The 19,796-nt window shown below is 43.4% G+C and overlaps 1 protein-coding gene across 1 annotated transcript; it reads left to right on the top strand.

The window, feature by feature from the left end:
- The first annotated feature begins 198 nt into the window (after nt 1-198).
- LOC119436081 (NADH dehydrogenase (ubiquinone) complex I, assembly factor 6-like) lies at nt 199-18,537 on the top strand. Its single transcript, XM_037702825.2, has 9 exons — nt 199-448; nt 518-617; nt 716-796; nt 856-954; nt 2,146-2,248; nt 7,505-7,638; nt 10,014-10,109; nt 13,030-13,086; nt 18,335-18,537. Exons 1-9 carry the CDS (start codon nt 285-287, stop codon nt 18,461-18,463), a joined length of 963 nt encoding a protein of 320 aa, XP_037558753.1. The 5' UTR covers nt 199-284; the 3' UTR covers nt 18,464-18,537.
- Nucleotides 18,538-19,796: the final 1,259 nt, after the last annotated feature.

Below are 19,796 nucleotides of genomic sequence, written 5' to 3' on the forward strand. Positions count from 1 at the left end.
GAGGAAGTGGTGTCCAAATGATAGTATATTATAATTATGTCCAGAACAGCTCCTCATGAGCTCCACGCACGTACGCACGCTGCGTGCACACTGTGCGCACACACGCACACACACCATGTGCCGATGTTTCGGTTTCGGTTTCTGTGCTGTCTGGATGAAATACCAAGTCGAGACAAGACAAGTAGGGATAAAAAAATCGAGTTTAGTTTGTGCTGTACAAAACGAAGCATCTATCAGCAGTGTGCTGCACATTTTACGGCATTTGCATTGAACCGTTAAGGAGTATGTTTCGGATCAGTTTAAGAACCACAGCTCAATACGGGAGCTTACAAGAGAAATGTATTTATCATAGATCACTTGTAAAGGGCACATCAATGTCCAAAATATTCAAGTCGACTATAGCGGGGCGAGGGACATCTCCAGCTGCCTACTGTATGGATCAAGTCAAGTAGGTATCAGTATCATTGCAATTTCGCCTGCTTTTCGTTGCATATTACATGTGAACATTATATTACAGGCAGTACGACTATGAAAATTATCTCTGTTCTCTTCTGTTACCGGCTGGCCTGCAAAGGAGTGCCTTCGCTATCCGGGCGTTCAACGTTGAGCTCGCTCAGGTGATCGTGTCGCATTACATGTTGGCTTGTTGCAAAAGTATTTGTTTACTGGAATATGCTCCCTAACCTTCATCTGTTTTCCTCCTTTCCGTACGCAGATTAGAGACGTTGTATCAAGAGCGGACATAGGTTTGATGAGGATCCGTTTTTGGAAAGATGCTGTCGAAAGGGTTTACAAGGTGGCACCTCCTCTTGCAAGTTTTGTGGCTTGAACTGGACATTATATTTAAATTTACAGGGAAACCCTCCCGAACATCCAATTGCACAGGAGCTGAGCGTGATGGTTCATTCAAAACAGCTGTCACGACATTGGATCAACAGAATGATTGAATCAAGGGTACGTAACATATGTAATCTGCTGTAACCGCCGTATTGGTTACAACGAAACCTAAGCCGCTACGCACAACACTTGTGAAACTTACGTTTGCCTTATACGAGCCATCGGGGACATTGTCAGGAGTACACGTGTAGAACATTTTGTACACGTGTTTCACTGCAGTTTTATTTCGACCATCTGTTCAGTAAAACCACCTTCAGCCTCAATAATGTGGCATCGAAAACGGCGGCATGCTCGCGGATCAGGAATATGCATGTTGATGGTGAACATGTCTTCCATAATAGGGCAGCTTTCAGCGAGTATTTCACATTGCATGGCCGTTTCTTAATAGCAGCTACTATGGGTTTGTTGGTAGGTCGTCTTAGTCTGCTTCACAGTGACGCCCCAGACATAGTCGTATTGCATGTTTACATCTTGCTAACTAGAAGGTCATCATGGCTGTGACATAGAATTTAACAAATAGCCGACCCTTGGGTCGCGCTGATCATATGGAAAGTTGCAAACTTACCTTTCATCACATGAAGACTCCTGCACAATGATTACATGCATAGGAAACCTGACTGTTGACTGCCACCTGGAGCGGCTTGGCAATGGCCATCATTGACTTTCCATTGCTCACAATGGCCTGCACCTGCTGGACAAACTCGACCGTCTGGATGGCATCTGATGGATGGCGAATGAAGCACTGGCTGTGCTTCATTTTGGCACACATGACATGTTGTTGTTAGAAGCCATGAGCTCTGTTCTGACCTCCAAAACAAAGAGCTGTGTCACATTCAAGAAGATGACGATCTCCAAGTCCCTGTGGATGGCGACTAAAACTGCATGCATTTTTATATCCTCCGTCAGAAAATGGTACCTGCTACTGAGAAACAAGTCAGCCATATAGGTGACACAGGGGTTGTCTAAAGCGAAGGAAAGCACCAAGTGAGATTTATCAGAAGTGCTAATTTTTATGGCAGTCCAAACCTGCATTCTCAAATACCTCGCACACCTGTTACATGTCATTGGAACCAGTTGGAAACAGTGGTACTGGTTGTCTCACAGCCGTATCTTGTTGTATATCAGAAATATCTATTATTTTATTCTTCCTGGTTAGATAATTAACTCTATGCCTGTGTTGGTTTGATGTGCCTGGGAAGCATATAATGTTGCAATTATGTGAGCACTGCTTTTCTTTCTGTTTTTCAGGAAAGTATCCTAGGTGACCAGCCACATAGCACTGTTAATGAGCTTGAAGAATATGCTGAAAAAAGTGTGTCATCTACTTTGTATTTTATCCTGCAAGCCATGGGTGAGTGTGCAAGTGTTTTTTTTTTTCTCTTTCTTTTTTTTTAAAGAAATCTTCAAGTGTCATTCTATGCTTTAGGATAAATCCACTATTTGCACGGTTTTCTATTAATGTTTTTGGTTTGTAAATATACTTAAAGGAAGCTTCTCACTTTTCTGCCCTCAATGCTTGCATTCATTCATAAACTTGCAACATGGGTGCCTTTTGAGAGCCATAGCTTGTTCCATTCACAGGCAAACAAGATACAGTATTTACTGCTGAAAACATTGCATCAATTGAAAGGAGTAACAAAGTTTTGCAAAAGAAAAATCATAGCACATCCCATGCACTGTGGGAATCATTGTTATGTGAAGAATTTTGCAGGTAGCTTGTTATCTAGCATGGCTACAGGTTCAGCATAGTGATACCAGATGGTGTTGCATGTCCATGTAAGGCATGCACAGTGTGTGCGACGTGAGTGAATGTGTGACAGCAGCAGCTTGACTGCACGGCGACGGCAGTGGCATGACAAGTGATTTATTGTGCTCTAGTGAAAATCATACCTGTTCATATAGTTCAATGTATCACTCTTAGAAATAATATTCCACACAAAATGTTTTCTGTGGCTTTTCAGTTCTGGTCGCTATTCTGCCATTCCATTCGTTGTTATCAATGCAGTGGCACTTGTAAACTTCACATTATGCATTAAAAAGAGCAAAAACATATGTAAAATGTAGTGAATGCTATTTTATACAAAAAGCATTGTGCACTTAACAGCTAACTTACATCCAATTTGTGATCACAAAGGGGGGGGGGGGGGGGAACTCCAACATTAGTATCAAAGCTTTGCAGTAGTGTGTCAAGGCATGCAGATTTACATGACTTTCTGTGCCAATTCAAAATTATAGTTCTCCTTAAATTTCTAACATCCTGTTTGATGCTAACAGTATAAAACACATTCTTTCAATTTACACCATAATCTTATAATGTGTTTTGGTCATTTGTCAGTCCCTTCAACAGTGCTGGTATACCACTTTTCTCCCCAGCTCTTAATTTTCGGAGTCTTAAACAGTATTTGTTGTGTTGCATATAAATATACAAATCAAGAAGAATACCTGTGATGAGTGGTGGCTCAGTGGCTATTATGTTCTGCTGCTGAGCATATGGTCACAGGTTTGATTCCTAGCTGTAGCAGCCATGTTCCGATGAAGGCAGAATGCAAAAATGCCTGTGTGCTTAAATTTAGGTGGCCAAAATTAGTTCGGAATCCTCCAATACGGTATGGCGTCCACTATGAAGCTATGGGACATAAAGCTCCGTCAATCAACTTGTGATTTGCTTATTTGTAATTGCACATACAGTGTGTTCCTTGTGGCTTAAAATTTCACCCATGCTTTGTCTTCATAGTGATATCATAGTGAATGTGCATGCATGCCTTGTTTTGGGCTTCTTAATGTCTTTTAATTGCTTTGTATTCATCTCTTTAACGTTCTGCCATAAGGCATGAGCTCGCATATTTACTTCCTTGCTGTAAAGACATTGATGGCAGTGGAGAGTGTGATGATAGTTTTCTGAGACTAAGGAAACATAAAAGCGCTCAGTGTTGTTGGAAGGAATTCAGGGACTATGACAATTACTCCTCCCATATGTTTTTCATATCAAATGAAAAATTTCATTGATTCTGTGAACATTAGTTACTCTTCTCTAGTCGAGTACTTCACAAATGCTAAAACAAGTACAGTATTTATAATTTTTTTTTAGAGGTTAGCTGTCATTAATTTTAAAATATGCTTGATATTAAGTTATATTTATGAGGTTTTAGAGTTCAAAGAAGTTTTGTGACAAATGTTTAGAGCCTGCCAAACCGCGTACAGAATATTTTTTTTGTAAGGAGTTTCTGCAGTAATAGTATGGCTGAGCTTACTACAGTGATGTGTGTTAATTTGCATTTAAAATGTTTCAGTGTTCAGGGGCATAATTTTCAAATGTATTGTTGCAACCAATAGCTGTGTGCATTTCCACATTTGTTCTCTTTCAGTACTGCCATCATGCCTGATCGTTCATGATACTTGACTGCTAAAGGATGCTAAAATGATCAGCTTGCAGTGCACATACTGCATGCTCCATCGTCAGGCATTATAGATTCTTAATGTTCTTTGAACTGCCACACCAATGTTCACAACCACAGTTCTGTCCTTCATCTAAATTTTTTGGCACTCTTCTTGATTCTTTAGAAAAGCCTTGCCATAGTATTTTTCAGGGACACAATCTGTTAGTAGCTTTCTGCTGGAAGGTTTAAACCGGTAGTCTAATTCTTGAGGCAGAGCAACCAGCTTGTGTTATGATACGCAAAGACCTACTGTGTGCAGTGCACATCGGGAATGTGTCATGGCTGAATGGTCAACAGTGGTTTTCCTTCTACACTCTCTAGGTTTTAATCCTCTGTGTGCCACAAAGTTTAATAAAGTGAAGATTTCTTTGCCTACTCCCCCCACCGCTTCATGTAGCTGCTGGGTTTGTATCTGGCTTAATGCTCCTGCTTACATAAACCTGGAATTTTTACTGGCAAAGTGGTGCCAGTGAGCACACCTTTGTTCTGTGTAATAAAACATAAACCACGGCTTAAAATCTGTACATACAGTTAATTGCCTCTACAACGAACACTTTCACAACAAAATGACCTGTATAACGAAGGAATAATTCTGTCCCGGTTCTATTTTGAGTTGTGCGGTGCACGCGACCTTTACAACAAAGTGACTTGTATGGCGAATTATTTCGAAGGCCCCAAGCACTTCATTGTAGAAGCGTTTTACTATATAATGTTGGCTTATAGGTATCTTTAAAGCACACAGGCCTCTTAATTGAATAGTGCATAATATTTAATGGCTTTCTTGTTTTCTTATCTTTCTTATATTTGGGATACCCCATTATTGTGCCATTGGGTATGTGCAACTGGATATGCATCCATTCTTGTCCAATCCTCCAGGAAAATGCACCGTGATGCATGGGGTATAGAATCCTTAAATGTCTTTGTGTTGTGCGTCTCTATGCATACACCTCTCATCACAGTTCATCTTTCAACAAGCATCACACATCCCCTTCATCCTTGTGACATCACTGCATTGGTGTCTCACACAGTGCATCTGCCTGATTCGGTGTTCGCAATTTGGCATAACTTGTGGATGATGTAGTGCATAAACATAAACATTGCATGAGATTACTCATTGCATACAATACAAATAAAGACAATTGTACACATTGCATATAGTTGTATGGCATTTAATTAACTGCTTCATGAAAGCTTTGCCCTCGATGGATTCCAACATGTGTTGGACCTGCATAATGTTTTCTCATATCATTAATTTATTATCAGAAGGTCACATGACCATTTTTCTTGTAATTGGAGCCACAATCACCCTGACTGAACTAGCTATAACAGGCTATGACATTAACCTGTTGTATTCTCCACCGTTAGTGTGAAAATCTTTTATGCCTTTGCTGTCAACTGCAATCTTCCAATGGCAGTACTGGATAACGGTTGGCCCAACATGATGAGTTACTTATGCTTGATGATTTGGTTCTGTAAAATATTATTTTCCACAGCTTGAACATGGTTTGCCATAAGTTGACAGACTGAAAACCTGCTTGGGTGTCTTTTCCTGGCTTAATTACAAACATGAAAACAAAAAAGAGGGCATTCATTAGCAAAACCAGTTTAGTTTTAATGCAAATGCGGCATACAGGAGGGTGTTTGAAAGCCAATTAGAACTTTTCAGATGTTCAGCATTTCACTGGGTGTCGGCTTCTGCAAAAATAATGACAAATAGGCTTATTGTAGCCTGTGCATTATTTCATGATTTATGATCTATGTGAAAAAGTGTAATGTGTTTTATGTTCTCACTTATTCGCTTTCAGGTGGCTAAGGAGGTGCTACATTATTGTGCAATTATTTTTCCTTGGTACAGTGTAGACCGCTTATAACGTAAGTCGCCGGAGTCGCGAATGTCCGCAATATAAGCGGTACTGCACTATAACCAAAGCAACAACTAATTTTCAAGACCCGCACATATGCAAAACATGTGCACCGAGCCGCCACGCGTATGCGACAGTCGAGGAATGCTGCTAGAACGTTTGCATTCAATTTGCAGTCGAATCTCGTTAATTCAAACCAAATCACATGGCGGCGCCTCCGACCGGCATTGCTCCGGCACCGCCATAGAGTAAAAGCTTACGAGAGACCCCTCAATAATGCGTGCGAACAAAAAAAAAAGAAAAAAACGCGGCGGAAATTTCACCCTCTCTCAAATGGCAAGGTCGCTGATTCTGCATTGCGCTGGAACATGCGTGTACGTGCCCACGTCTCAGCCACGCTACCGTAGCCACGGCCCACGCGTAGAAGATGGCAGTGAACCCTTCTTACTCCTTTATGCTTCCTCTACTTTCTAGTCACGTGTTACCTTGCATGCTGTGGCTACGGCGCAGAGGGAAGCAGCGGCGCTGTCCCAGGTCGGCCAACGAAACTTCCCACGCCGGCAAACACCTGCTTCCCGATAACGGCAGAAAACGAAACTTCGGGGAGCTGGCGCCGGGCTGGCTGGAGCGGCGGCGGGCGCGCACGGTGACAGTCGAAAGTGAGGGAGCTACGAGGGAGGGCGAGGGGAGCTACCGAAGCGGTGGAGTTGCCGAGGCGAAATCCGCTTCCCTGGCGCCCTCCTCCCTTACATTCTACGGTCTCCGCGTGCGCCCTTCGTGGTGCTGTGCCGGCGCCGCCCGCTCCCTGAAGTTTCGTTTACTGCCGTTATCGTGAAGCGAGCGTTGGCCGGCATTGGCAGTTTCGTGGCCCTCGCTCACTATGCGCGCTGTGATATTTCATGACTCGCACTCAAGATTCTGGTTTCAGCCTCACTGGCTGTTCGTTCGCACCACGTGCCCTTCTCCTCCACTTCGTCTCTCTTTCTTCCTCGAGCACTCCTTGGGGCGCCCGTTTGAGGGGAGTGTTCGCCATCCCCGCTGACTTCCGTACTCCCAGGCAGCCGCACTGTAACCGGTATTTCGTTTCCCGCAACTGCATTAAAAGCGATACGTGTTTACATGGAGTGCTATGGGAAAATTAACGGGAGTCTGAAAAGACCGCACTATATCCGGTCCTGCACTATAAGCGGTTACGTTATAAGTGGTCTATACTGTATTTTTTGAAAAATTCCATTTCAAGGGGTGCGACATAATGCTAACGTATTTCTCGCATTTACCACTAAATTGCCACTGAATTTTTATTTTTAGGTGTGCAAGATGTAGCATGTGATCATGTTGCCAGCCACATTGGCAAACTGCAGGGGTTAACAAATCTGATAAGAGGAATCCCTTTCAATGCTGCAAGAGGCCGTGTGTATCTTCCATCTGAGCTAATGGCCAAGGTAAGACTGCCTCCACAGATGCACATTCTGGAGGTTGGAATCTGAGCCTTTACTAACCAAAGAAGATATACAGTAAAGAGTACTGTAAAGATGACTCCAAGGCATTTTATCTTCCCTGTAAAATTATGGGCTATGTACCAGAAGGCTCATTGCTGTCAGCTGGCATGTCTTGGAGCCAGCATGTATCTTGTGGTGGATTCCCACGAAATCCACTACACGACTTCAAAGGCTGCTCGCTTGATGCGCCCGTGTAACTGTGCCGATTGTCTTGCTTAAGGTTGCGAATAATATGCCATAACCACATTAATACAGCACTACCAGCGCTTTAAATCAAGATAAGAAAGATGGCGCAAAATGCACAGTGGCAACTCCCAGCTTACCATTCTTGTACAATGCAATCTGGCAGCGGGTGAAATGGTGCCTAATGGTTTAGCTCACTGCAGTTTCAGATGCTAGAGAGAAATAAAAAAAGAAGCGCGTTCTGAGGCCAGAAATTACGGGAAAAAAAAGCTTGCACAATATTCATGCAAATATGGTAATTGTATAAAGTTAATATAAACTATACGTATTAAATCTATGTTGCAGGGCTTTGTTAAAAAGAAGTAATAATGTCATCTCAAGAGCGCTTTGTGTATATACAGTTAAACCTGGATATAACGAAATTGACAAGTTCCCGAAAAACTTCGTTATAGAGAGGATTTCGTTATATGCAGGTTCGGCACGAAAATTCGAAAAAGAAACGCTTACCGTATTTACTCGATTTTACCGCGTCCTCGATTGTAACGCGCACCCGTTTTCCGTTTTCGTCGAAGCACTCATCCTTGGAATGTCACACCAGGTACTGGATGCGTGGACTCGTGTCGTTTCGCACAAGCGCAAGGCATCAGAAACGAAGAGCGAGCGTCACGATGGCGTCGTAGCGTCGTATAGTGTTACATTAGAACCCCGCTGTTACGTTCCTGGGTGCTGCGTTTTCCCGGCTGTTAAGTCGTTTTCGGCCGGTCCCGGCACAGCTCCCATAGAACCCAATGCATTGGTAACCCCGCTGTTGCGTCGCAACTGTTCCCGCATCATACGTTGCGAACTGCCACCCTGTGCCGGCCCGAGCGGCCATTCTGACTTTTCATGTCGCTTGGCTTGGTAGCTTGATGATGGTATTGGCCGCCCAAAGTGACGGGGGCGACAACTATGACGTATTTTCAGTTCCCGCCAGCAAAAGTATAGCCTTTGAGATCTGTATTTGCTATCTAAAGATGGTGTCTATGATGCGTTGTGGCCCTAAAATTGGTTTTGGCTCATAGATGTTCCGTATAAAGTCCAAAGGCGATAATGCAGTCGCTGCGCACCGTATGCTGTATGTGCGAGTGAAAACGTGCGAGTGGAGCCGACGACCGCGTCTAAATCTCGCGCGCGCAAGAAAGAAAAGCAGGGAGGAGGCGCGCCTTCTTCCGTTACGGTCGAGGCAGCGTGGCGGCGCGTGGTATCTTGAAAGCGATCTGCATTGGGGCAGAGTCTAGGCAGTGTAGGTGCGTCGGCGGCTCGTAGCTTTGTGTGTGCTGTGTGTTCTCTGTGCTCAGTTTGCGTTGAAGCGATAGACAACAGCATGAAGGTCACTTCGCTTGCTTCTGTAGCGGCGCTTCCACACGCCGCCAGCGTTTGACAGCGCATGTTCTCGCTCATCGAGTGTGATGTGTCACAGTGTCTGCCAGCACGTCGGCAACATCAACTGGAAAAGGAGAGTGCTGGCTTGGCAGGATAGTCCAGCTGCAGCAAGCGGCAGGATCAGGTTTGAATGAAGGGAGGGGTAAGGTCACGCCTGCGGCGGCAAGATCGCCGGGTCGAGGGATGCAGGCCCGCCTCGCACACGCTCGCACGCACGCACACGTGCGCTCGCTTCGCATTCTGTCGCGGCGGAGAAGGTGCTTCCGGTTGCTGCTCACGCAAAAATGACAGAATTTAGGGCGAAATCTCTAGGTTGGCGGCGGGGAAAATTCGTTATTTCCAGGGGGTCTCCCGCTGCCACTTCGTTACATAGGGGTCTCAAATACATGTGCTTCTATGGAGTAACGGCGGGGAATAGAAAAACTTTGTTATATCCAGGAATTCGTTATATGGAGGTTCGTTATAAGCAGGTTAAACTGTATATATATATATATATATATATATATATATATATATTTTTTTTTTTGCTATGTGGTAGATTGGTTTGCTTATGTTGTGCTTTTCACTTGAATTAGTAGCCAGCCATCCTTTGGGTACATTGCCACTGTTAACACTGTGGGCTTGAAAGCTGGAGAGCAATCACTCTTAGTACTTTATATTTGATGTCCCCGTGGAATAATTTTACATTTTCTTCCCTTTTCCTTTCCATGCAGCACAAGGTGTCGCAAGAGTCAGTTGCACGTGGAAAAGCGGACCTAAAGGAAGTGATATATGACATTGCTTGCACAGCCCATCAACACTTAGCTACGGTACAGTGCAGTTTTGCTCATTACTGTATGCTCTTAAGCTGCTTGTCGGAATGTACCATGGAGTCACTTTAGACATATAGGGTTTTAAGACCTTTCTCATAACTATCTGACTATACCAACAAAAGCAGTCAATGATAACTAGCGCCTGCAAATAAGGAAATTTGCAGGAACAAGTTGGAATCAGCTAGCGCAAGACAGCGGTAATTGGAGTTCACAGGGAGAGGCCTTTGTCCTGCAGTGGACATAAATATAGGCTGATGATCATGATGATGATGATGATGTTTATACACACACTCATTTCATGCAGTAGTGCATAGTGGACAAGCCAGTTTCATGGCATGGCAGAAACCGGCTTAACATTGAGAGTATTGACTGTTTGCTTGAGTTCCTGAAATTTATTATTTTCAAAATTTGATGGGCACTAATTATGAACTTTTATCTTCCTCAACACAGTCTACATTTATTCATGCTATCTTACTTAATTTATTTATTGCAATAATTAGCTGCCTCCCTTTTTTTTTTCTCTTTTTGAGTGTCCTATTTTTCAGCATTCCTTGAACTTTTGGTTTGAAGATGATCTACCAGTAATTTACATTGAAATGGAAACAGCACCTTTATAATGAAGCATTATTCTTGCAAAAGACGTAAAGGAAATTGATTACGGTTTGGCCTTGTTGCATACATTCCCATATATATTCATAGATTCTTCTCAGTTGACTTGACGACACTTTTTCATTTGCACTTTAGAGGAGCTGTCCTTTTGTTGAAACTAGACCCAGTTAACGGAGGCAGTTCTAGTGCTGCATCAGAGTGATGTGGGTATTTGAAACTGTGTGCATTTCAGAAGAGAAAATATGGCCCAAGGTCATTCCAGCAATATGTTAAACACGTACTTTATGGATTCCCTTTTCAAAGGTTCCATTCTCTCTTTCGTGTTCATCACCATCATGATTCATCACCCAACGGTAAGCAGTAAACTCAGTAGGCAACATAGTGTTCGAAGTTCAGATTCTGAAGGCAAGCAGCAAGATGAAAAGAAAGTGGGTCTGGACCGAAACACATATTGAGACTCTGGTTGGGCTTCATTCTGTGCAATGATTTCTCGAAAAGATTTTCTCGGCATACTTGTAGCTGTAAGCTTGTTGCCTGGTGGCTGTTGTAGCTAATGCATCCACATTGGCCCTGCCATCCACATTGTGTTTGGTCAGGATAAATCCTAAAATCAGCACGCTTAGTACTGTTTTAGCTGCTGATATTTAGCTACAGATATTGTGAATTAAGTCATGAAGATTTTGCATTTGGGTGACTGTTGTAATTAACTAATTAAATAAAATTATTCAGTAAATTCATCCTTGGCTCTCCTACATGCATCTTACTGACTCACAGAAACTTCAGGAGGCAGCTAATGTGCAACATTTTAGTGCTCCTGCAGAAGAAAGACAATGCACATTACCCATGATCTACACTATGTGTAGACGGTTGCACATGCTGTACACATGTTGAGTCGAGAATGTTGTATTTTTGTCGACATGTTTATTAAAGGGACACTAAAGAGAAACGCTAAATCAGTTTGGATAGATAAAGTATTCTTGAAGAACTCTATTTGGATTTCATGCTAATTGCTTGATTAGTAGAAGAGAAAATGAAGATCAAAGTTCCATTTTTCTAATTTCGCACTGAAACTCCAGAGGCGGTGCGTCAGTGTGACATCAAGGATTTCAAAGTTTGTTTTCACATTTGGCCTGTTGTGGCTCAGTAGAAGTTCTTGAAAATTCTTAAGTTCAGTCTTGGGCTTTCTTAAAATACAATGTGGTCCATTTTTCTGATGAAAATTTAACTAGGCCCAAGAAGATGCCGTGAAAATCGATGATGTCACGGCAGCTGGTGCGGGAACTTCAAGACAGCATCGCTACCTGTCTTTTGATTTTGTGTCTTGTCTGGCTTACCGAATGTCTTCTCGTGGTAAGAGTGGCATTTTTGGTATTGTACAAGGGTAATTTACTTTCACAGCTGAAATAATTTTTCTGTTTAGTGTCCCTTTAATAAAAGAATCTGCCTTAAAACACCCGTGTAAAACACGGGCAATAAATTTATCTGGTTTTAAAAGTCTAGTCATGTATTCAGGAACATAAACAAATCATAGCTTGTTTGTTGCACATTACCAAGGCTAGGCTGCTATGGCATTGCTATGATGCTGCCACTGACTGATATCCATGCAGTGCACAGACATAGCACCATGACACTTGCGCTCTTAGTCATCATTTTGAATGAAGCTTGCTGAGATGCAGTCAATTTTTTGCATTTTTTAAGAGGCTGGTTTGCATACTATGTATGGTAGGGTGTCTTGAATGAGACCATATGTACAAGATCTTTACAAAATCACACCACCATTTCAAAGGCAGTACTACTAACTCCTGCCCATTCCTATCATACATTCCTGTCGCGGTGTGTATGATGTGCAGTTTCCTTTCAGAACCAGGTGTCAGTGTATCACTGGTAAGAGCTTGCTACAATGTACAATCGAGCAAAAATTTGCGGTAAGACCAATTGGGCCGTGAAAAATTTATTCTTTGCAGCCTGGTCACGCCGGCTGAAATTAACTGGTACAGCCTATGTGAGCATGTTCAACCAATGCAGTGTATTGCAGTAATTGCACGTTGTGGAGCTGTACTAGAAGAGATTTGAATTTTTTGCTGATGCCGTTGTTTCCAAACGTTTGCTTGCGAGTGTGCACAGCACCTGCATGTGTCCTAAGAAGGATGCGTAATGTGTGCACTTTCAGCTGCCTACAGCATAGGCACTTGTGCTGTGGTAATCACCAGCAGTGCCTTGGCACAGGCAGCTCCTCTAGAGGTGGCTTCTGAAGGTAAAATGATGCAGCTTGAGTAGCAGAACTTAACATCACTATGTGCTCTTGCAGGCACGCAGTTTGAAGAAAGATGTACCAAGGGATGTAAGACTAGTCTACCTTCCTGCGGTAAGTTGTCTCCTGTGTGTCCCTGGGAAGCTAGAATACACAGCATTATCTTTCTGTGATTGACTTGAGATGCACTTAGAAAGAAATTATTGAATGCATGTCAGAGTTGATCACCACGATAATTAACCTCATGGGAGAGAGACAGTAAGACTTTATTATAATGAGGGTGTAATTTAAGCCAAAAACATAGTTAAATAGTGTACTCATCAGATCAAGGTATGCGTATTTTAGCAGTACAAGTTGCCCATGTTTTCAGAATAAGTCTAGTACTCTTGGGACAAAGGAACGACAACACAGTAGTGCAAATAAACAAAGGGGCATTTATTGCGCCTTTCATACACTAATGCACGTTAGCCGAATTACTACCAATAGAACATTCACATGGGCGCGCGACAAATCAAGGAAGTCCGACTCACCGCGACCCGATAGCGAGCGAATATGTTCGCCCCATGCTGTGACACCATCGCCTAGTCGTTCACGTGTATGGTCACGCGAACGGTGGCGCGTTCGAATGATCCGTGTTCGTCCATACCGGTGTCCTGCTCTTAGCCTTGCGAGACAGTCCCGCGAAGCGGGCCGGCGCACGCGCGAAGCGTTCGTGCGTGTTGGCCGCCGATACCAAGCGAAAGAGGAAGCACTTTTGACCTTTTCCTCCCAAGGCACCCCGCCGTTCGGTGACGTTAGCATCGCAACACTCGCGCCATCTCTCGCAATGCGCCGCAGCCACTACGACCGCCTCCAGCGCTTAGCCACGCAGAGAAGCCGGACTACAGGAGACGCAAGCTATGTGGAGAAAACAACATCTGGGGACACGCGAGAGTCGCGCATCCCCACAGTTCCACCCCCTGAGCAATGTATGGGTAGGGGGACCTTTGTCAGGCAGTTGCATCTGCCTTTAGCCCCTACATCCCAGACAATGAATTGTCTAAATAAAGCATTATAAAAAAAAATGACCATCCCAGCATATAGGCCCGAACGAGGGTGCCTTATCACACACCAAAATAAATCTATAGATTGTGTAAACAACGTGGTATACCGGATTGTTCTGTCTTGTGGCAAATATTACACCAGACAGACAGGCTGATGAGTAAATGAAAGGCTGAAGGAACACATGTACAATGTAGACCGCACAAAACAGGGATGGCTTTCTGCCCACTGCTGCACGTGTGGATGCAGGGCAAGATACAAAAAATGCAGTATCATCCCAAATACAGAGATCATGTCACGCGTGAGATAATTGAAGCGAGAGAAATTCTATGTTGGTTGCGTCAGTACCCCATCTGTCGCTCTCACTGACAAGGACATCAGGGCCAAGTTCAAGAGCTCTGCATAAATCCTTTACTGATTTAGTAATTGATTTTAAAAATGTCGTGCCTTGTGAGCGCAACAATTCCTTGATTTGGGCGAATGGCTTCATCTTGACAGTGTTCTTAATACAGCACTATGGATGAGGACGAAAAGTACACAAACGACAGGACGGGCACTGAACTTCCAACTAGCGTTTATTTCAATTGGCCGGCTGTTTTATACACACTGTACGTCAGGTGCACATCATCATACAAAAGATTGCACAAGTCGATCGATTCACGTAACCTGTTATCAGGAAATAAATTGGACTTCTTTTTCATGCAATGCCAGAGAAGGACAGCGACACACTTATCACCAGTTTCCTTTATGTAATGCACGTCAACTATTTCAAGTTCTGTCTTAGTTTTTCTTTTGCTTAAAAAAAATTGTGTTAAACCCGCCGTGGTGGTGTAGTGGCTATGGTGTTGCGCTACTAAGCCCAAGGGCGCGGATCGAATCCCGGCCACGGCAGCCACATTTAGATAGGGGTGAAATGCTGAAATTCCTGGTACCGTGCATTGGGTGCACGTTAAAGAATCCCAGGTGGTTAAAATTAAGCCGCAGCCCCCTACTACGGTGTGCCTCATAATAGAATTGTGGTTTTGGCACGCAAAACCCCAGAGTATATATATATATATATATATAATACACAATATATAATATATAAAACATTGTGTTAGCAAACACAAGTATACATGCACACTTTTTTCAGTGTTCAGCCAAGTGGCTTCCGTATCCTTTTTGAATGTCATTATTGTGCTGTCTTGCCCTGTCATTGAAGCACTGGCTGGTCTGCCCTATACATTGGAATCTCGTTGATACAATCTTCACGGGAACCAGAAAATAAAGTGTAGCATCTGAAAATCGTATCATTCAACGTATTATCCAACCAAATCGTATTATCGGAAAAAGAAAAAAAAAATGGATCATCCCAAAAAACGTATTACGCAGGATCGTATCAACGAGGTTCCACTGTATAAACACGTCCACAACTTAAGGGTATTTCATATACAACATTAGACATGCATATGGTGTATTTGGTCTGGTGGTTATTCTCGCATTGCATACTTCACCGGTTCTTTTGAAGATTGCACACTGTTAACAACTTGCAAGATGCGGTAAAAACTACATTTACGGTGTGTCGGTTTGCTACTTTTTGAGATTGTGTGATACCTTATGGAGGTATGGGATCACATGCACAGGTCTTTTTTCACATTCATTTGTTTGACACTTCTAGATGGCACTGAGTGTTCTTAAGGAACTGCGAAAAAGGAGTCCCGCTGCAGTACCTACCTAATGCATAACTAGTTTTGACAGTGGCAATACATTGTCTCGATACAGTGGAATCTCGATGATACGATCACGGCTAATATGAATTTCCGGATGATACGAATTTTCCTGTGGTCCCAACCGAGCCCCATTACTTTGGAACATGCTAGAGAACAGTTGTTACGAACCGATTTTCGACCTGCGTCGGTTGATACGAATAAACGCTGCCCCACCAACGGCCGCGAAAGAGAACAGCACGCAGTCATGCACTTTCTCCCTTTCTCTTTTGGTGCGGACGCGGCGCCGGACAGCGCGGAGGCCACGACTGGGCGCGAAGAGTTTGAAGCGGTGGCGCTTTTGTTGCTTTTGTGCTTTTCCCCACGCAGGCGTGGGAAGCCGCAGCGAGCGAAGTTTCATGCGGTCTATCGCTTCAACGGAAACTGAGCAGCGTAAGGCACAGAGCATACAAAGGTCAGAGCCGTGTAGAGATCGCTTTCAAGATACTGTGTGCGCGACAACACCGACAGCCGGCACAGGCACAAAGTACAAGAACGCATTTGTTGGCAGAGTAGAAGCCGCCCCCCCCCCCCCCTCCCTCCTTTCCTTCCGCGCTGCCTTCCCGCTTTGCTCTTTTTGCGTGGGAGATTGCATCGCCAGTTACCCTTTCGTCAGGTTGCAAGATAGGCATTTGGTGCCGCAGCACAGCGTCGCCCCTCCCCCCCTCCCTCCCTTCCATACCCCCACGGCCTTTCGCGCGACGGAAGTCGCGTTTGCTCTCCTCTGTGCGTTCGCTCTCCGTGAAGGCGCGCGTCTCCCGCGCGCTTTCACTCGCATATACGGCGCGCAGCGACGATTTTATCGCCCTTGGACTCATGCTCCATGTCTCATGCTCCTCCTCCGCATCGCCCTCGTTGATCTCCTCTCCCATCGGTGGGCGCACCTTGTTGAGAAGCGTGCTCGCTATCGCCCTTGTCGGCGACATTTTCCCGCGGAAACCGCATCTCGCGCGGCTGCACTGTAAGCGGTATGCGTATACATGGAGTTCTATAGGAGGGTAAAATAGAGTCGGAAAAGGCCACGTTATAGCCAGTTCTGCACTATAAACGGTTATGTTATAAGTGGTCTATACTGTAAATGCTTTTTACGTGCGTGTGCCCGAGTTAGTTCACCTCTGACTTTTTAATTTAGCTAGTTTTAATTGTGTTTCGATGATACGAATTTCGGCTAATACGAATATTTTTCGTGACCCCGTGAGATTTGTATCATCGAGATTCCACTGTATATTCATTTAATGCTAAACGCATTACTGTCGACAGTCATTGGGAAATGGGTTCTGCCGAATTTTGTTCAGAGGCTGCGGTTCTCAGTTGCTGCATGCAGGAGGTCCCGCCAACGGAGATTAAAACGTTGGGACCTCCTTCTGTATATACACAACTATGTAACCTCTTAAGTATGTATAATAAACTTGAATTCAATTGAATGTGAAGTGAGTGGACAAGCATTTTGTGGCAGCTTGACATTCAGCGACTTCATCTGTGTGCTGGAAGCCGGCACACTGATGTCACACGCAATTTGTCATGTACATTTGATCTGTGTGCAGTGCATGTGACAAAGCTTTTCACACAATAATTTTTTTTTAAATTCCCACTGCAGTGCAATTGAGATGAACAGGCACACTGCGGCTCCACGTATTCATTGCCAGGAACCTATGTTTTGTGCTACTGAAACCAATAAATGCGGAAAGGAGAGCTCTGTTCACCAGTGAAATTGTTTTTAGGTATACAACAAAAATTGTTTCAGGGGTTCTTTGATGTCACAGGTGCACTAAAACAAACATATATATATTTTCCTATTCCTATTCTTCTATTCAGCAACAATGGGGACGAATTACAGCAAATGATTAAGGACCTTAACCGAGAAAGTGTAAGAGTGGGGTTGAGGATGAATATGCGGAAGACAAACAATGTTCAATAGCCTGGCAAGGGAACAAGAATTCAGGATCGCCAGTCAGCCTCTAGAGTCTGTAAAGGAGTACGTTTATCTAGGTCAATTACTCAGAGGGGAACCTGATCATGGAGAAAGAAATTTACAGAAGAACAAAATTGGGTTGGAGTACATACGGCAGGCATTGCCAAATCCTGACTGGGAGCTTACCACTGTCGTTTAAAAGAAAAGTGTACAATCATTGCGTTCTACCGGTGCTGACATATGGGGCAGAAACTTGGAGGTTAACAAAGAGGCTCGAGAACAAGTTAAGGACCTCGCAAAGAGCGATGGAACGAAAAATGTTAGGCCTAACGTTAAGAGAAAGGAAGAGAGCGGTGTGGATCAAAGAAAAAACTGGAATAGCCAATATTCTAGTTGACATTAAGCGGAAGAAATGGAGCTGGGCAGACCATGTAATGCGTAGGATGGATAACTGGTGGACCATTAAAGTTACAGAATGGTTACCTAGAGATGGGAAGCGCAGTCGAGGATGGCAGAAAACTAGGTGGGGTGATGAAGTTAGGAAATTTATAGGCGCAAGTTGGAATCAGCTAGCGCAAGACAGGGGTAATTGGAGATCACAGGGAGAGGCCTTCGTCCTGCAGTGTACATAAATATAGGCTGATGATATATTTTTTGCTTGCAGGTTGCTTCCAGCACATATTTGGAAAAGCTACGTCATGCCGATTTCAATGTGTACGATGGACGACTACATGTGCGCAATGGCCTGCTGCCTTTATCCTTATGGTGGCATAAAGTAAAGAGAACTTTTTAGACTGCTAGGTTAGTAGTATATTTTCCTTGTCATCGACTCATTGGAGATGTATATTAAATAAACACTTCATTACAATCACTCATATTTACTTGAGTTCAGCCCGCTGGCTCAAACCAGCAAGGTCATCTGGCTCGCCACCGTCCTTTATTTATTGATTGATTTATTTATTTATTTACATATACACTGCCATCTTGCATAGCAAGATATTGCAGGAGTGAGTGCACATGTATGTCAATCAATTGAGGAATACATTTTGGTGGCAAAAAATAAAACAAACAATATAGAAAAATCAAATATCAGGAAGAGCTAGTTAATTAATGAACATAATTAGGAAATAGGTCGGCAAATTCATCACTCGATAACTCACGCAAGGACCCGTCAAGGCCATTCCAAATCGCAATTGTATGTGGAAAAAAGGAAAACTTAAAACAATCAATCGATGGATTCAAAGGTACAATGTTAAGACGATGACTTCTTCTGGTGGGCCGAGAAGAAGGGTTTGTGAAAACAATAGGTGCATTGACGTAAGTTTTCCCATGAGCAATTTTATGTAGCAGAACAACACGGTCACAAGTACGTCTATGGGCCAGAGGCTTTAGTAGCAGCTTACTAGCATGTGATGTCGGTGAGAAATGGCGGTCATAACCATTAAATATAAATCTTATGGCTTTTTCCGAATAGACTCAAGCATGTCTATGTCTTTGGAATGATGTGGTGACCACACTACCGACGCGTACTCAAGTAGAGGCCTTATTAGTGATTTGTATGCCGTTAATTTACATTCTTTAGTTGCATCTCGTAAGTTTCTTTTAAGAAAACCTAATTTTCTCAGAGCCTTGTTGGTTATGCATTTTATGTGAGCATGCCATTTCAGATCAGGGGAGTAAGTAACACCAAGGTATTTGAACGTGTGGACGCTTGCAAGCTTGTGCGCTTCATTAAATTATGTAAATCGTAATGGTTGTTTTTTATTTGAAAAAGTCATTGAAACGGTTTTCTTAAAATTAAGTGACATTTGCCATGTTCTGCTCCATTCGCAAAAACGGGCAAAGACTTCATTCAGCTCTAACTGATCATGATTACTGGTTATAGTAGAATAAAGGATGCAGTCATCAGCATATAGTCTTATTTTGACAGAAGTACCCGTAATTACTTCAACGACATCATTTACATAGACAATAAACAGCAAAGGACCCAAGACAGACCCCTGTGGTACACCGGATGTAACATTGACACGAGATGAGTGAACATGGTTAAATGCAACAAACTGGGTTCTTGTACTTAGGTAGTCCTGTATCCAACCTAGTAGTTTATCATCATGAATTATTGCCTT

The sequence above is a fragment of the Dermacentor silvarum genome, chromosome 1 (genome assembly GCF_013339745.2).
Source record: "Dermacentor silvarum isolate Dsil-2018 chromosome 1, BIME_Dsil_1.4, whole genome shotgun sequence".
Taxonomy (NCBI): Eukaryota; Metazoa; Arthropoda; class Arachnida; order Ixodida; family Ixodidae; genus Dermacentor; species Dermacentor silvarum.

Bases quoted from the DNA above. Each gene is read 5' to 3' on its own strand.
- LOC119436081 (XM_037702825.2), top strand. From the start codon at position 285: ATGTTTCGGATCAGTTTAAGAACCACAGCTCAATACGGGAGCTTACAA. The intron at 955-2,145 runs GTACGTAACATA...TCTGTTTTTCAG, and splicing joins ACAGAATGATTGAATCAAGG to GAAAGTATCCTAGGTGACCA. The intron at 13,087-18,334 runs GTAAGTTGTCTC...TTTTGCTTGCAG, and splicing joins GACTAGTCTACCTTCCTGCG to GTTGCTTCCAGCACATATTT.